This window comes from Dipodomys ordii, unplaced genomic scaffold (genome assembly GCF_000151885.1).
Source record: "Dipodomys ordii isolate 6190 unplaced genomic scaffold, Dord_2.0 Scaffold58, whole genome shotgun sequence".
Lineage (NCBI taxonomy): Eukaryota > Metazoa > Chordata > Mammalia > Rodentia > Heteromyidae > Dipodomys > Dipodomys ordii.
The window spans coordinates 4,415,201-4,434,886 of record NW_012267274.1 but is presented as its reverse complement, the minus strand read 5'-3'; the positions used below and the strand labels follow the sequence as shown (position 1 = coordinate 4,434,886).

Sequence of the window (19,686 nt, the reverse complement as noted above, 5' to 3'; positions counted from 1 at the left end):
AAACCAGCACTGACAGGAAAAAAAACACACATCAATCAATGGGATAGAATCAAAGGTCCAGAAACAACCTCACACATCAAAGGCCATCTAATGTTTGACAAGAGTGCTTAAAACCTGTTTAGGAGAAAGGAAAGTCTCTTCAACAATTGTTAGGAAAACTTGAGGATCTACAGGCTGAAGGCTGAAAATAGACCTCTATCTCTTATTCTATACAAAAATTAATTGAAAGCAGATTGAGGAGCTGGGTGCAGGTGGCTCACGCCTATAATCCTAGCTACTCAGGAGGCTGAGTTATGAGGATCATGGCTTGAAGCCAGCCTGGGCAGAAAAGTCTGTGAGACTCGTATCTCCAATAAACTACTTAGAAAAAGCCAGAAATGGTGCTGTGGCCTCAGTGGTAGGGCATAGAGAGTCTCGGGGATAGCGCCGAGGCCCTGGGTTCAAGCCCCAGGACTGGCAAAAAAAAAAAAAAAAGTAGACTAAGGATCCTAATCCTTAAAACCACAAGAGGAAAACATAGGGAAAACACTTGAAGATCTAGGGATAGGCAGTAACTTCTTGAATAGGACTCTAAGTGTTAAGGGAATAAGAATAAGACTTGGCAAATGGGACTGCATCAAATTTAAAAGTTTCTTTGCAGCAAGAGGAACAATTACCAGAGTGAAGCAATTACAGCACGAGAGAAAATCTTTGCCAGCTGTTCATCTGTTAAGGGATTAATATCCAAAATATACGAAGAGTTTAAACATTAAACAAGAAAAGAACAAATAATCCAAATAATACACAAGCAAGTTAATTGAACAGACAGTTCTCAAAAGAAGTGCCAATGCCAATAAATTCGTAGAAAAATGTTCAACATCCTGAGTCATAAAAAAGAGTAAATCAAAGCTGTGCTGAGATTCTATCCCGTTTATCAGAATGGCAGTCATGAAAACCAACAACAAATGCTGGTGAGGAGTGGCAAAGTGGAAATCTTCCTACACTGACAGTGTGAATGTAAACGAATGCAACGAACACAGAAATACGTCCTAACTTTCATCAAAAAACTAAAAATAGAGCTGTGATCTGACCCTCCGGGTGTCTATCTGATGCAGCATACGTCAACATAAAAGAGGGAGAAACATGTGCTCCCATGTTTATTATTACATACTCAGAACAGCTAAGCTGTGGGATCTGTAGGTGTCCTACAACAGATGGATGAAGAAGCATGACAGATATACACACTGCGAAGTATTATCCAACTACAAAGAATGAAATGATGTTTTTAGGAAAATGGATGGAACTGGAGATCTTGTTGACTGAACTGAGCCCAGCTCAAAGTGCCAAATATTACATTTGTGATCATATGTGGAAGCTAGGCCTAAAATGATGATGATGATGATGATGATGTGACATGACTGTAAAAGGTGGACTGTTTGAGGGAGAACAAATGGAAGGAAACATTGCTTGGAAGTGGAGGGAGACAGGAGGCACTTAGGGGGCCATAATAGAGGGGGTGAATTGTTCACAGTATACTGTTCACATCTACAGAATTATCATATATGGACCTCCCCTTGTATTATTAATATATCCTAATAAAAATGTGAAAAAGAGAATTCAGTAAACAAGCACTGGAAATAATACTCTAAGAGCAGAAATGAATGTTCAGATTGAGTGTCCATTTGCTATCCTATTTTTTGGTGGTACTGGCATTTTAACTCAGGGCCTTGCACTTGTTAGGCAGATGCTCTACTTCCTGAGCCACAGCTTTAGCTGGAGTATCCTTTATCTGAAATACTTGGGCCCAGACACCAGACAGATAGGGGATTGGGTGGGGATTTTGGAAAATTCACATACATATTAAGGCATCTAGGGAAGGAGACCCTAATCTAAACACAAGATACATTTGTGCTTCATGTACATCTTATATTATCTGAAGACAATTCCATGCAGTATTTTTATTAATTTGGGACATGAAACAATATTGTATGCTAGTATAATACCAAAACATTTCAGATTTTTCAGCATTTGAGATTCTGAATTTCTGCATTAAGGATGCTCAACCTAATAGAAAACTGACAAATAATAGAATAATGTAGATTTTTGGACAAACCTCAGATAGACTGATAAGGCAAAAGAAAAGAAAAAAGTTCTGAATTATCAGGAATTAGAGGACATCACTATGAATGCAGAATAATAACAAAATCCTATGAAAATGTTTATGTGAATAGGTTATATCACATTGTGATGAAATGTCACAAATTGTCAAAACATAGAGGCAGACACCCTGGCTGGTCACGCTGCAGGTTAAGAAATTATATTCATAATTTCAACTTTTCTCACCAACAGAACTTCAAGCCCTTATAACTTCACTGGTGATTTTATCCTAATACATGGATAACATAATACTAACAACCCCAAATCTCCTTCAGAGTTACAGGAGAAAAACAATCTTTCCAGTTTATATTATAAAGCTGTTATTTCCTGATTCCAAAGCAACGACATTTGGAGGGGTGTGTGGCTCAAGAATTGGAGGGGTGTGTGGCTCAAGTAGTGGAGAGCTTATCTAGCAGGCAGGAAGTCCTGTGCCCCATACTTATTGCTTCCAAAAAGAAACAAATCCAAACAAAACCACCACCAAATTAAGCTTTTTAAATGAAAGCAATATACCAATGCTTCTCACAAAAAAATCTGAAAAACTGCATGTAGAAGCCTGCAATATATTTATTTTTAAAAGTATAATTCATCATGATCAAACAGTTGTCCCAGAAATATATAGCTAGGTTAACATGAAAATCAATGAATTCCCCAATGTTCATTAAATAAAGAAGAAAAACCCTACTATTATCCCAAAAGATGACTAAAAGGAACTTGTCAATATTCAATACCCATGAATAATTGAAGTTCTCATCAAATTAGCAGCAGAGAGAGCAACAATTAAAAAATATTTGAATAAGAACTGGACAGAGGATCTGAGCAGACATTTCTCCAAAGATATATGAATGCCTGACAGACACAGGAAAAAAATGTTCAACATCACTGAGGACTCATTAGGGAAATGTAAATCAAAACTACAATGAGATACCCCCGAATAACAATTAGTATGAATTATAAAAGCTTAAAATAAATACAAAATAAGTATTTTTGGTGAGAATGTAGAGAAATAAAACCCCTGTCCATTGCCAGCACAATGTCAAATACTGCATCTCTTCTAGAAAATATTTGGGCAGCCTCTCAAAATGTACACATGGAATTAATACATGTAGCAATAGTTCTACTTCCTGAGATCAAGAACTCAAGAGTTCACCGAAACACCCTTTGCAGTAGTATACAGATGAAAGGAAGCAATCCAAGTGTCCATCAGTGGGCGAATACAGTAGACACATCCTATGACAGAATATTATTTGGCATCAACAAAGAAGGAGGCTCTGACACATACTATAGCACAGGCAAACATTGAGGATATTGTGCTAAGGAGAAAGCAGCCAATCACAAAAGGATACAGAAATACAGATGTTGGTTCTACTTATTGAGGTTCCTAGCATAGTTAAACTCGTGCAGACAGAATACTGGTTGCCAGGGAATGGAGAGTTAGTGTTTGTTAAATGAGGACAGAGCTTTAGGGAAGAGAGTCCTTGAGACCAATGTGCAAAACATCATCAATTCTCTTAATACCACCAACACCATGGAATATTAAACAAAAAAAGTAAATTTTGTATTTCATGTATCTTATGATTTAAAAAAGTTTAAACAAACAACCCACCCTGCAAGGCATTGGCGGCTCACATGCTCTTGAAAGGCAAAGATCTGAGGATTGTGGTTCAAAGCCAGCCCAGGCAAGAAAGTCCAAGAGAGTCTTATCTTCAATTAGCCATCCCAAAACTGGCAGTGCCTCCAAGTGGTAGAGTGCTAGCCTTGAGCAGCAAACCTCAGGAACAGTGCCCATGTCCTGAGTTCAAGCTCTACAACCAACAAAAACCTAAAAAATAAATTAATTAACAAGAGTGGCATGAGGCTTCAGTATACATGGAGTATGTAGACATCCTTTTAAAAATCCCTACAGCTAATGAAGAATGAACCAAGGATGTCCTGAACTGTCACTTCTACTCAGATTCTACTGGGAATCATTTTACCAGTACAATAAGACAAGGAAAAAAAAACCATTTTATCTGATAGGGAAAGAATAAGTAAAACTTGTTCACAACAATATAACTATATAACAACATAAATTTTGTTTTCAAGAATAAAATGATTACAGAAAATTCTAAGGGATGTACAAAAACACTGCTGTATATACTATGGGTTATTAACTGAACTACAAGATGCAGTGTCACTCTATAAAAATCAAATATATATGTCATGTGTAGGCAAAAAAATAGGACTGAAATTTTGAACAATTGGCATCAGTCTGGCACAGTGGCTCAAGCCTATAGTCTTTAGTGACCTTGGAGGTAGAAATCAGGGATCCTGGTGTCCAACCAGCCCCAGGGAAGAAGTACCTCTGGAGACGCCATCTCAACCACTGGCTGGGCGCAGTGGCCTGCACCTATTTTCCCAGCCTCTGAGGAACCACCATGGCTGGGCATAGAGGCTCCCGCCCCCAGGAAAGCACAAACAGGAGGCCCTGCCCTGGAAATGACTGGTGCAAAATGGGCTGAAGGTGTGTCTCCAGTGATACAGTGCCTGCCTAGCAAATGCCGTGTCCTGAGCTCCATCCCCACGGCTGCAAACAAATGAACAATGTAGTAGAATTTAGAGTGTGAAATAATAAAGGATAAATGAAACATAGTACCTACATGATCTCTATACGGAACACCACAAGAATGAGAGGGAAGGAAATCAAGAGCATTCATCTTGGCAAAAGCCACTTTGCACAGAGCGGAGAGCTGGTGTACTTCAGTGTATGTGGGCTTTCATATGGGAACAGAGAGAAGCTATGTGGGTGGGGAGAGGGTGCTTGGATAGAGGTCGAAACTTCTGAAGTGAAAGAAATACCGCCCATCTGCCTGTGCTATTGATCACATGGGTGTACACATAAAAATGTGCCTCGCAATAGTCTGTTTAAAAAGAAAAATAAACAGATAAACTATAGGGACAGATTGGAAGGACCTCATTAAAACATAAAATTACATTTGAAAAAGTATGATGGCAGCCAGAGTCTGCCCCTGCCTCAATTCTGGAATGACTAGGTACATTACACACCACGCGTTCACACGTAGAAGTCCATTTTACAGAAGATTCCCCCAGCTATTGTGTCTGTAGATAGTAAAAACAATGTTTGCTACTCTAACAACTCAACAAGGAAAATTACTGCAGGGAAACAGCTACCTGAGTCAGCTGGGGCCCCATTTAAACAAGAACTCCACACTTGGTGGCCCTGTGGGTCAGTTCTGACATAAGAGCTGTCTTGTCAGTGGTCCCGTGGATGACTGGCAAGTCATTTAGGGAAACTGGATTCCAGACACAAGGAATACACCCAGGGGATTGATTATAGAGTCAAATAATGCCTGGGGGAGGATGCAGGCTTCAGAGGGCCCTTCTAAGCCTATTGGGAAACGACAGAGGGAAAGACCGGGGAAAGACCAAGGCAATAAAGAATCTGAATGTGAAAAAATTTCCACAAGCAGGCATGGGGACTAAAGGCAAAGTGACATCCTGGATTGAATCCTAGAACAGAAAAAAGGCATTCGTGGAGAAGCTGAACGTGGAGTCCGCCTGTACTTCACTTAACAAGTGCTCAGCCAGTGCCATTCCTTAGTTGAGATCAGTGAGGTGAGGTTGCACACCTGGGCACACCTGACAACATCTGGATGAAGACATTCTTGGTTGCACACCTGGTGGGCTAGGAGACATGCTGCTGTCCTCTCTAGGTGGAGAGCAGGGAAGATACAAACTCCTGTAACTGGCAGGACAGCCCCAAAGCCAGGGCCTGCTCAGACCAAGATGTCCATCTCGCTGAGCTGACATGTCATTTCTATTCAGTGACTGCAGTTGCATAAGGTAAGAAGGCCAGATGCAGACTATCCTTGTAGCCTTTCTGGGAATCCAAAACTATTTTAAAATGTCAAGTCTTTAAAAAAAATGATCACAAATAGTAACAGGTAAGCTATAGCTGGGCATGGTAGAGCACATCTGCAATCCCAGCTGTGCAGAAGTCTGAGGCTGACCTTGGGCACAGAAGCATAAGACTCTGCCTGGAGAAGAAACTGAAAGCCAAGAGGCCGGGGCATGGCTCAGGTGTAAGGTGCTGAGTTCAAGTCCCAGTACCACAAAAAAAGAAAAAATATTAAAATACAAAGGCTATTCCTATATAGGCAGAAAGACAAAATAAGAAACGCTTAGGGAAAAGTGAACAAGCAAAGCTCACAAGAAGCATTGTGGGTGTGAAATAAAACATGAGAAAAGTCCATTTGTCTATGGGGAAAAAACACATCAAAGCCATTTTTCACCTGTGAAAATGGCATGGGAATTTTTATAAGACCAATACCCAATGCTTCATATGTTTGGGGAAGCTGGTATTTATGCTTAGACAGTTCTGCTCAGAGGATCCTTTTGAAATCTCCACTCAAAAGGCTTAAAACTTACCTATCTTCTGCATGGAAATTTAAACTTGATTTAAGAAAATCAGATGATATGTACTATTTAGCAACACAATTTCATAAAAAGGTAAAAACTAAAACCATGATTATTTTTAAATTTTAGGAAATTCATATAACAGAAGCCTTTTTGTCTATTAAATGACTAAAAGGGGGAAAATAAGATATAATGTGGGCCAGTCTTGGCTCTGTGAGATTCCCAAAGGCCATGTGTGTGGAGAACGCAGGTGATCTGTTTGGGAGGATAGTGAGAAATGACCTGGGAGGGTATCCCTGGCAAACAGAGATAGAGTAAGCTTCCACATTTCTCTTTGTATTACTGTGAAGGAATGACAGCCCAGGAAGGAGAGGGAGGGCCACAGCTCAGGCAGGTTTTGAGTCTGGGATGCTCAGCACAGCTTTGACATGGTGATGCAGGTGAGCCGAAATCCTCCTTGCTGTCCAGCAGCTGAACTTCTAAATGTACCCCTCGCCTATCCCCCCCCCCCCGTGACATCCATGCATGGATGAACCACCCGCCCAACCCCTCAGTGGGGATGTACTGCTCCACTGCTCATAGCCCCTCTTGCTGTCATTTCTGCACTTAGATGGTTCACTTGATCTTACATGCCCAAGTATGCTTATAAGGGTCAAAGGGAGGATGCCAGAGGAAGTCAGTCATCGCCTTATGACCCACACACATATACCATCCGGCCCCAAACACATAAGCATTGTTCTCCAACATTCCCCAAACACAAAGTCCTGCTGAATGTACATCGAAGACTCTTATCCACTTTATTCAACTGCAGGCCTACCCGTGGACTCCATGTCCTGCCTGAATGGTGAGCCCATTTTAAGTAAAATTGTATCATCTTCTTTTTTTATAATTTCTCATATATAATTTCAGCCAACTTATATGCTTCTGCAAAAAATAAGACAAATCCATGAGTGGCTTTTGCACAAAAAAAATGTCCCATCAGATCCCATATACTCGTAAGAGGTGATCCTTGAAGATAATCCTGAATTTTCAACAATGTGGAAATACAAACTTTAGTTCTTTTTCTTTCTCTTTGTAAGTGAGCGGGTTGTGCTAATGGCTCATGCCTATAATCCTAGTTACTCAGGAGGATGAGATCTGAGGGTGACACTTTGAAGCCAGCCTGGACAGATAAAACCTAAGAGACTCACCAGGCACAGGTGGCTCACGCCTGCCATCCTAGCTACTCAAGAGCTGAGATTTGAGGATTGTGGTTCGAAGCCAACCCAGACAGGAAAGTACAGTACATTACAAAAACAAAAGCTGGAAGTGGCTCAATGGCTCAAGTGGTAAAGCACTAGCCTTGAGCAAGAGAAGCTCAGGGACAGTGCCCAGGCCCAGAGTTCACACTCCAAGACTGGCAAAAACATCATCAACAACAACAAAACACAGAGACTCTTATTGATAATAAACCAGCAAAATGCCAGAAGCAGAGGTATAGCTCAAGTTATGTGGTGCTAGCTTTGAGTAAGGAAACAAGCAAGAAGGTAAGGATCTGAGATCAAGTCCAACACTGGGGCACATATAACACACACACACACACACACACACACACACACACACACACACACACACACACACACACACACACACACACACACACACACACAGCTCCAGGAGAGGAAACATGACTTGCTCAGAAGATGCATGCTTCTGGAACATAGGGAGAGTTGAAAGATCTACACAAATGACATTATATAATAATGACACAATGGTCATCTGTTTACTGCAGGCTTCTCAGCACAAAGAAGCAAACATGGGCTCACTGAAGATGAAACATGATGTCTGCACACTAAACACCCCGATTCACTGAGAAAAACGATTAGGAAAAAAAGAATTTCTGAAGCTTTGGTGTTCAACTTCAGACTCCGAGCTCCTAAGGGGCCAGTCTCTATGTCCATCCTCTGCTGATAACTTTGAATATTCCCACAGGCACATATCGCAAAAGTGGGCAAGGACAGTGACGTGAGGGCACAGACTCTAGTATCAAATTCCTTGACCGCAATGTGCTCACTGCACCTGCCCATGCAGTGAGCTTTCTAAGGACCTCAATCTTGAAGAGCCTGCTGATTGCTGTTGAGTAGCTGAGGATCAAGACACATGGAAGAGGAGATAGAATGTTCTCCAGAAAAGGCTCTTAACCACAGCAACAGCAACTTGTAGCCTTGGGTCAGTGTGCCAGCAGTGGAAAAGCCCCCCAGGTGTGTCTGATGTCCTCTCTGGACAAGAATGCCTTCCCACGCTGGCTGGAACAGCCCTAGACCAGGCAAGGCCCCCAAAGTACCTGAGCTGTGGGCTGGGGCTCTATCTACAGACACCCTCACATGGATGTGCTCTAAAGGGAAAAATAAAGGAACTTGGGATAGCACGATAAAAAATGTTTCTGCATTTTAACCAACTACTTTGAAACTCCAGTGTAAGATGTATTTATGAGCTTACTCTACCATTGTCATCCATCTCTTATTCTCCAAAGTTAGTTACTCACACAAAAGAAAATCACATTTTTACAGAAAGAGCTAAGCTTTGCTTTAAGGTTATTGGGAAAGAAGAAAAACTTCAAGCCAGAGGAATCAAACACATTATTTCTCATTCATTCCTCCCACCCCACCCCAGCCTGTTTTCCCGGATCACTTATATCTAGAATATATTTCCTTACAGAATCGATCACACTACTAACCACTTTCTCTTCCCAATCTCAGCCTAAAATTGGCTTCCTGTAGACAGCTCAGCCTGTACCGAAGATGGATAACTACAGAACAGCATGGAGGCCCTACGCGGAGCCGATGCTGAATTGACCAGCACAGGACATGGTGAACCACCGGCAGAGCGAACTAAGACGCAGGTGGGTCCAATCGACAAGGCCGTGGGCACCCCTGTGGACACCCCTCACCCTCACCATTCCTCATTTGCATGCGGGTAGCTGTTCTGCTGTTGTCTCATTACCCAGCCAGTCCTCTTCAGGCCTTGACTCCATTTCTCTTCATCTGAGCAAATGGTAGATTAGCCAATGACTTTCTCTTAAATAGGTAAGGATGTGGCCTATTCATGCAACTGATAGGGACTGCTTGAGAAAAAGAAAAGAGAAGAAAAGGTCCAATATCCACAGAGCCTGCTAGGGTTTCTGAAACAAGCAGCTTTAGTCCCTACAGATAAGGATCGTACTTATGACTGGACTGGGGACAACCCCATCTGATCAAGACTTATCAAGAGTTAAACAAACAAACAAACATCTCTGAAAGCCTTCAAAATACGTTTGCAATTCCGTGCACATTTCCTCTTCCTGACCATTAAATCTGACCATCTGAAGGACACTTAAGCATTTCCGAGAACAATCCTTGATTATTTGGACTGAGAACCTGGGGGAAAGGAGGGAGACAATATTTGGGGATCTCATGCCCCCAATTCTTTCAAAGCAAATTCGAGCGTTTTCATTACTTCCCACCACCCACTTGTGGACAGTGAGTCTTGGTCTGGGTGGGTGGAGCAGAGCTGCTGAGGCTCCAGAGCTGACCTCACCTCAAGGCTTTGTGAGGTCATCAGAGCTCACCCAGCACACAGGCCCTGAGCACCAATTTCTGTGTTCCATGGTGCTCTGCTGGTTGTGAAGTGGTCAGTACCTAGGACTCTGGTGGTGACCCCATTCTCCAGAGATGAGCAGGAAGAAGGGAAAGGACACCCCTGAGAGAGCAAATGGGTCTCACTCGAAGGGTCCACCTTGCATGATGAGGACCACATCTGAGCTCTGTTCCTGTGGTTCCTGTGGAGCCAGAGGCCAGCCGAGGGCCTGGTGCCACAGCTTATTTGGTAAGTAAGGTGAGGAAGGAAAGCTACTCCAGATGGAGTTCTGGTCTGAAATTGACAGGAAGTGCCAGGGCTGGACACGTGCCCCAACCGTTGGCAAGTAGCATTCAAGTGACTGCTCTTCTAGCTGACAGAAAGGCAGGCGGTGGGGCTACATGGCAAGGTAGAATCATTAGGACCTTTGTGTTTAGAACATAGAGATAGAATCAGAGGGAGCCAGGAAGGCTTGGCCAGAAGGAGGGTGGGAAGACCCAGAGTGGACAGGGTGGAGGCCAGGGATGAGAGAGAGAGCTTCCCTTCCACTCCAGTATTGCTTCTTCTGCACATTCCAAGACTCGATGTCTGACAGCATGGGGGATGGAAAACCAGGGCTCCCCAATTGAATGAACTGATGCACCAGAAGAGAGGAGCTCAAGATACTCTGTGGCCCACTGGTTACATCCAGAGATGGACAGATGGAGCCTGCACAGACAGCTGACAGGCACCCAGACAGGGTGCCCGTCTTGTGAGCCATGTGGTCTCTTCCAAAGAAGTCAACTCTGCCGTGGGTAAGATCAGCCACAGAACAATGTATAAACGAAGATGCTTGGCTGTGTTCCAGTGAAACTTTATTAATCAAAGCAGGCTGAGGTAGGCTTTAGCCTGTGGGTCACAGCCAGCCGACGCCTGCTCTTGTGATGAGAACCATTTCATTGTTCGTTTGTTAGTGAACCTCAAAGCCCTTGTCTTATCTTGTGCTTAATTAAATAAAATGATGGGGCTGGAAAGGTGGCTCAGTGGTAGAGAGTGCTTGCCAAACAGGCATGAGGGCCCTGGGTTCAATTCCTCAACATCATGTAGGCAGAAAAAAGCCAAAAGTGATGCTGTGGCTTAAGCGGTAGAGCGCTAGCCTTGAGCTGAAGAGCTGAGGGACAGCGCCCAGGCCGAGTTCAGGCCCCACAACTGACAAAAATAAATAAATAAAAATGAGTAAATAAATGCATTGATAACTCATTCTTTGGGTTTCACAAAAGGTGAGTAAACAGCACCTCATGGCTGTCTACCTGAACCTCACTGGGCACATGCCTCATCAGCAGTCCAGGGACATCTGCTCCAGTGCCACCGAGAAGACAACCACTGGAGCAGCCCAGGAAACCTGGCAGGGTCAACACACCTGCGAGCAGTGAGGAGCTACCCAGCCGCCCGGCCCATTGGCAAGCACTGAAGGCTCTCCTTCAAATGCAACCCCAGGATCTGAGTCCTCCCCAGCGTGCTCCCACTTTCCCTGTGTCGAGCTGCTGCCCCCACTCCCGCTGGCCTTGCCAGAAAGAAATCATCGAGGGATGGGAAAACTGACTGGTGAGTCTTCTCCCCCCACAGGGAGTCCTGACCGGTGTGCCCAGGGTGTACATGAAACAAAGCTTGCTCACTATGAACTCCTGATGACTATGCCATCAGCACACAGCAGACACAACACTTATTTGCTTCTCCCAGTCATCTGTATCTTTGTCACTAGTGACAGAAAATTCCCTCTGGGGCGATCTCAGACCAAAGTCCCTGAACTCGAGAACTAACAGAAGCCCTGTCTGCAAAGGGGCCCTCCTCAGAGAAGAAACACAGGGTGAACAGGCATGATAAGAGCATTGCCCTCTGCCCGAAAGCACTGAACATTAGAAGAGTGTGTTGTATCTTGTTAGAAGCCTTGGGAAGGAAGAAAGCTTTAGAGCTGGGCTGGGCGTGTACAATGCAATGGGCAAGAAGCAATGGCTCTAAGCCAACCATGTTTGAGGCCAGTGTACCCCACAAAGACAGCACCTTTCGGACCAACACCGGACACCCCACAGAGCAACAGGAAGAACTGCCATGCAGACCGGGAAGGATTTCTGAGGCAATTTTCTGATCTGATGTATTTTAACTGCATCAAATGACATGACCTATTATATATTTCATTGGAAATTCGCTTATAGCTCACTGGTCATCAAAGGCTGGTACTGCCGCATAGGTCAGCGAGAAGTTCTTAGACACAGCCTCCCAATGACAGAGGAGAAGGGTGGTCACGGAGGGACACAAGGCCCTTACTTCTCTGCACTGGGCTGTCACTAGCAAGGACATAGCAGATGTCCAATGTTCAGCCCTGGGACTTAAGGGCCATGTGGACTCCAGCAAATCACTTAATCTTCAAGCTTCATTTATAAAATGGTCGGCAAAGGATAATGATACTCTATTTACAGAATGGTTTGAATGATTTAAAATAATGATTATAGACTAGAGTCTGGCATCTAGATTCTTACACTATGTGTGTTGTCATTAGGAGGGAAATGATGATGATGATGATGATGATGATGATGATGATGATGATGATGATGAAATTTTTCCTTATTATAGATGTATGGGTTAGTATAATGCCCTTTTCCATGGTGACAGCAAGATGCTTACTAAAAATTAGGGCAAAACATCCAGGACCAGTTAAATAGGTCTGTCCATATTCTAAACACTCATTTCTCCTAATCTTAGCAATCTTTCTGGGTGCATTTGCAAAGACTCATTCAAGAATATAATCTGAGTCCTGATGGATTCGCAGCTGAATCCTACAAGATCTTTAAAGATAAATGAACACTAGTACACCTCAAACATTTCCATGTAATAGAAATGGAAGGATCACTACTAAGCACATTTTATAAAGTAAGCATTACACGCATCCCCAAACCAGGTAAGGACCCAACGAAATAAAGAGAATTATAGACCAAGCTCTCTGATGAACATAGATACAAAGCTCCTTGATAAAATACTTGCCAACAGAATTTAAAAGCTAATCAAAAAATTATACACTATGATCAAGTGGTTTTTATCCCAGAGATGCAAGGCTGGTTTAATGTACATAAATCATACATAAATGTAATATACTACATTAACAGAATCACATGATCATCTCAATAGATGCAGAAAAAGCCTGACAAATTCCAACATCTGTTCATGTTAAAAGCTCTAAAGAAGCTAGAAATAGAAGGCACATACATAGAAATAATAAAGGTTATATAGGACAGACCAACCACCAGCATCATATTAAATGGTGAAAAACTAAAACCATCTCCTCTGAAACCAGGAACAAGGCATGGAAGTCCATTCTCTCCATGCTTATTCTATATAATTCTGGAATTCCTAGCCAGAGCAAGAGGCAAGGGGAAGACATAAAGGTGAATCACATAGGGGAAGAAGTCAAACTATCCCTCTCTGCAGATGACATGATCTTCTATCTAAAGTACCCAAAAGACTCCATTCCCAAGCTCCTAGAGCTGGTCAATAACTATGGGAAAGTATCAGAATACAAATTAACCCACAAAAATCAGCAGCCTTTCTGTACAATAGACACCAACAATGTACAAGCAGAGGGGGAAATCAGAAAAACAATTCTATTTGCAATAGCCTCAAAAATAGGAATAAACCTAAGAAAAATACCTCTACAATGAAAACTATAAAAACCTGAGGAAAGAAACTGAAGACAACATCAGAAAATGGAAAGACCTCCCATATTCATGGATAGCTAGAATTAATACTGTGAAAATGGCCATTCTGCCCAAGGTGATCTACAATTTTAATGCAATTCCCATCAAAATCCCAGTGTTGTCCTTCACTGAGCTAGAACAATCCAAAATTCATATGAAACAACAAAATACCTTCAATAACCAAAGCAATTTTAGGCAAAACAAAAGCTATACTGGTGGTATCACAATCCTAGATCCCAAGCTCTATTATAGAACTATAATAAAAAAAATTTGGTACTGGCACAAAAATAAGCCTGAGGATCAATGGAATAGATTAGAAAACCCAGAAATAAAACCATATACTGGTTATCTGAATTTGACAAGGGATCCAAAAATGTGTGGTGTGAAAAAGATGGCCTCTTCAATAAGTGATGTTGGGAAAACTGAACATGCATAGATACAAGACTAAAATTGGATCCCTGGTTGTAAACATGCACCAGTATCAGCACAAAGAGGATCAAAGACGTCAACATCAGACCTGAAACACTGAAACTGTTGCACATTAGAACTTATAGGCATAGGCAGAAACTTTCTGAAGAGTCCTGGGGTACATGAAATAGGAGAAAGACTCAACAAATGGGATTACACCAAAATAAAAAAAAGTTTCTGCACAGCAAAGGACTTAGTTACTAAATTAGAAAGACGGCCAATAGACTGGGAGAAGATCTTTACCAGCAATACCTCCGACAAAGGCCTAATGTCTAAAATATACAAGGAACACAAAAAACTAACCCCTTCCAAAACTAATGAACCAATCAACAAATGGTCAATATAGCTAAAAAGAGACTTCTCAGAAGATGAATTAAGAGTGGCAAAGAAAAACATGAGGAAATACTCAACATCCTTGGTCTTAAAGGAAATGCAAATCAAAATAACTCTGAGATTCTGTCTCACCCCTGTTAGATTGGCCAGCATCAAGAATTCAAACAACAAATGCTGGCAGGGATGTGGAAGAAAAGGAATTCTATTGCACCGTTGGTGGGAAGGTAAACTAGTGCATTCTGCAGGCTGTCTGGAGGTTCCTCAAGAAACACAGGACTTCTCTATGACCCAGCTGTACCACTGGTGGGCATCTACCCAGAATGGCACCAATCAGGATATGGTGAAGACATTTGCACATCCATGTACACTGCTGCACTATTCACAATAGCCCATTTATGGAAATGGCCCAGATGCCCTAGAGTAGACCAGTGGATCCAAAAAATGTGACACAAATACACAATGGAATTTTACTCACCCATTAGAAAGTATACAATTATGTTATTTGCAGGGAAATGGATAGACCTAGAACAAATCAGGTTAAGTGAGGTAAGCCAAGCTCAAAGATACGAAGGGCACATGTGTTTGCTCATGTGTGGAAGCTAGATCTAAAATATAACTGGATATGATGATTTAACCATGACTCAGGTGTTCATACACAGCCACACCAGTGGAGAATACCAGGAGAGGAGGAACTCAAAGCTGTAACTCTCCTGAACATGTGAAATACTATTTATTGAGATGAATCCCAGAAAATGGAAACATGGGTCAATTATGTTGCTTTTGATGTGTGTGTATGTGTGTGTGTGTTCAAATTTTTGATCATTTGGTTTTCCTCTCCCTTTGTCTGCTTCTTGGGGGCCATGGGGGGCAAAAATGGGTGCAGAAAGGGAGAGAGGAAGAGAGAACAAATACAATCATGGTATTTACTATACTCTATTTACTATACTCCGAATTATGCAATTTGTAGGCTAGGGCAAGAGGGGGAGACAGGGAAAAAGCAAAGGAAGGGAATGACATTGTTCAGATGAGAAACGTATGCATTATCTGAATTGTGAAATGGTTACCCCTCTGTAATAATAACAATACAATTATCTATATACATATATAGCAATTAAAAGAATATAATCTGAGCCAGGTCCTGTGACTCACGCCTGTATCCAAGCTATTCAGGAGGCTAAGATCAGATCCAGAGGAAAGCCGCCCAAGGCAGAAAAGCCTGAGACTCCATCTCCAAAACAAGCACCACAGAGCAGGGCTAGAGGTGTGGCTCAAGTGACAGAGTGCCACATGTGAGCAAGCCAGCCAAGGGAGCATGAGGCCATGAGCTCAAAGCCCAATACAGACCATAAACAAATAAATGCAAAGAAGGCAATCTGTAGGACTTTCCACTAACCCCATGACTTGAACTAAAATGGCCTCAACTCCATTTCTAGAATCCCTAGGCAGCATGTAGGATGTAGCTTGCAGAGAATGATGCTGAGGAGGAATTTTTGGAATTCTTCATATAAAAAGCATCCCGATTCCATCTCTAGGAAGGATGGAGACTGCTAATAGCATGTGTAACCACAGCAGGCTGCCAAGAGGGCCTCAGATACATTTATGGTTTCAGACAGGAAAACACAAACAGTGCTTCGGAGTCTTCATGAGTGCTACCATGGTTTGAGTACACTTGTACGAAGGTTAAAATGTCCTGTTGGGCTGGCGTGTCAGCAAGCATACCCTCAAAACACAGCTACACCAGGCCAGGCTGCGGTCGTTGGTGTCAATGAGCTATCTGTGTTCCTAAACCTCAAGCAGGAATTCTATGCCATGGAACGATGCTGAGTATTAGCATCTGAGTGAGACCTTGCACAAGCCTATGTGTGTATGAGTGTGTGTATGTGAACATTTGTATACATTGGAGGCACATACCCCAATCTGTGGACACCTCCCCGCCAAAGCTCAGTGGCTTTGGATATTGTGATGGAGTAGCCCCTTTCTCAAGGACTCCATGTCAGGCAGGTGGAATAGACATGCTTTGAAGCCTGAGCAGGCTCAAAAACAACCAGTCCATTCAGGTTGGACGCTGGTGGCTCACACCTGTAACCCTAGCTACTTAGGAGGCTGAGATCTGAAAATCAGGATTCAAAGCTAGCCAGGACAGAAAATTCCATGAGGCTCATCTCCAATTATCCAGCAAAAAGCCAGAAGTAGGGGTGTAGGTCAAGCAATAGAACAGAGCTCTAGCCTGGAGAGAAAAAGCCAGCAAGAGCACAAAACAATCTTAAGTTCAAGCCCCAGTTCTTACACACTGACACGGACACACACTCACACATACATATACCCCAACAACAACAAACAACAAGTTCAGCCTCTATAACTGGTACTCAAATACATAAGTTCCACGAGTACCTGTCATTTGTCCACATGCACTGTACTAGAAAATTAATATTGGCAACTCTTAAAAAAAAGTTACCAAGGCTCCCCTAGCTGCTTTCTTTGAATGGCATGGCGGACTACACTTACTCTAGACTGTTCTTAGCACATATGGTTAATCTAAGGCCATGAGAATTAGAGTTAGCTTATACTATTTGCTTAAGAAAATCCCTTACAGACTCATTGTCAATTTGCAAAGCCATTTCCAAAAGCCTTCTCTGCACCAATCCAATCATGATTTGGGGAAATTTCCTCTGCTCTTATTCCTCTATCTGCAATGAATGTTTGAGCTGTAGCTGTAGTTAGCTCTGAAGTTCCTCTGGTGAAAAGTGGTATACATTCAAATTATTTCACACCACGTAAAGACAGGGAGGTGTATCACCAGGGTGGCACACACAGCATGGGTTGTGTATTTTTGGAATCTTAGTCAATAAGGAAGATCAAGTGCTTCGCTTAGGCAGTTTCTTGAAATATGGATGTGGGGTTTATCTTGGGAACATGGTTGGCCACTTACATTTGCCTTCTTGAAGTAGTCTGTTAAGACTCAGTCTAATCAATCTGAAAGCCATATCAAAATTGCTTTTAAAATCTCTGAGCATTTAATATATCTACACTTGTTAAAATTAATTACATCATTTAACGTTTCTATGCACATTATAGTTTTAAATGTTTTACAGTTATTTTTATTAATTAATAAAGCTTTAATGGACAAAAATTGCACAGTAAGGTTATTATGCATATGCTGCATTTTCCACTTTATTATTATTATCTTTAAATATTTTCCCCAAGTGGAAAGTCACTAATTCATAAACCAATCTTTCTTAAAGAAAATGAGGCAGAAAAATAGGAAGTTTAAATAGATAAAAGGGAAAAGAAAACCATGAGGCTGGAGTGGGCAGTGCATGCCTGTAATCTAAGCTACTCAGGGGCTAAAATCAGGAGGGTTGAGTTCAAATCCAGCCTGGGAATTTATGTGAGACTCTCTTCTCAACCAATAGCTGTACAAGTGGGTACATCATGCCTCTCATCCTAACTGCACTGGAGGTTCAAAGTTCCAGGGCAAACTGGGCAGACTCTTCAAGACTGCATCTCAGTAGGAAGAAGCTAGATGTTTATCTGTCACTCCAGCTATAATGTGAAGCCTAAAATGGATTAACTTGAATCTACATACTCATCCAAGCAGGGAGTGAGACCCTGTTAAAAAACAGGCTGGAGACATGGCTCCGTGGTAGAGTGCTTGCTTAGCAAGCATGAGGCCCTGAGGTCAATAGCATCAAAACAAAACAGAAGATGATGCAGCTGCTCTTTTCCAAATTAGAATTCTCCCTCCCCTGACTTCTCAAGAAAAGGCAAAGGGTCTCAGGACAGCCCAGCATGGGAATCCTGTCAGGTTTCATAGATGGCAAGAACAGCAACGAGAACCAGCCAAGTGGTCCCAGAAGACAAAACTCAAAGCAGGGATTGCTCTTGCTGCTGGCTGGCGAAGCTTCCTCATTTAGAAAATGCCCAGCATTAGTGGCTTGCACCTGTGATCCTATTTACTCAGGAGGCAGCAAAGTCTGTGAGACTCATCTCCAATTAACCACCAAAAGGCTGGAAGCAGAGCTGTGGCTCAAGTAGGATAGATCCTAGGCCCTGAGTTCAAGGCCCAGAAGTGTGTGGGGGGGGGGGATGAGAAGAAAAAGAAAATTCAAGGTATTACTCAACACCACGTCTGTGAAAGCGATGTGTGAACAGTATTCGAGTGATTGAATAGTCAAAACTGCAGAAGTCTGGAGGGTCTCACACATGCAGGTGTTTGACGGCCAAAGAGCCAACACACCTGGGCTTGGCTGAGCCTTTCGCCTTTCCTTCTCACCCCAGGGGTGGGAGCAGGAGGTGGAACCACCGCAGTCTATTCCTGCCACTGTTAGGAGTCAGAATTGGAGGCTAGGCCTCTCACAGCCTGGGAGGAAACAGTGCCACCTGACATCAACACCGAGCCATGGGTTTCCACCTGGGAGGAGGAGGAGGCGAGATGGAAGCACCAGCGGGGCCCGGGGCCGGGCCCCTGCCGCAATCCACTCACCTGCCCTGCAGCTCCAGCCGGGAATGCGGATGGACAGCTGGCCGCCAGGCCCGCCGGCGTGCTCTCCTCTCCTCTTCTTGACGGCCAGCTGCGGAGTGCCCGCGTCGGCGAATCCCCCGGTGCCCAGGCACACCCGCTCCGGGCCCGGGCCCGGCTTCTCCTTTGGCCGGCCGTCGGGCGGCGGCGCGGGGCCCCAGGGCGGAAGCCAGGCTGGGCCGGGGAGGTGCAGGGGTGGCCGGCCGGGTCCCGGCTCCAGGCCTCCGCCCCTTGGCTCTCCGTTCGCCGTGCCGTCGACTCCATCTGCCGTCGGCGTGTGGGAACTGCAGTCGAGGCTGAGCGACAGCACCGACCGGTGCGTCCCGGCGCGGGGCCCCGGGGCCGGCTCCGCGGGCACCCACAGGGTCTTGTCCAGGTAGTAGATGGCCCGGGGACACGGCCGGGACACGCGCAGGTGGACACAGGAGCTGAACACCAGCGGGGCCTGGCCCGACGGGGAGCCGCCCCCCGGGTCCTCCCCGTGGGCGCCCG

The 19,686-nt window shown here is 43.6% G+C and overlaps 1 protein-coding gene across 1 annotated transcript in view; it reads right to left on the bottom strand.

The window, feature by feature from the left end:
• The window catches only part of LOC105989711 (chromosome unknown open reading frame, human C10orf90), a 60,437-nt gene that overhangs the window by 40,055 nt on the left and 696 nt on the right, over window positions 1–19,686 (bottom strand). The window contains exon 2 of the mRNA XM_013021883.1: window positions 19,159–19,669. Coding sequence (XP_012877337.1) covers window positions 19,159–19,669 — 511 coding nt within the window. The remainder of the gene's footprint in view (window positions 1–19,158; window positions 19,670–19,686) is intronic.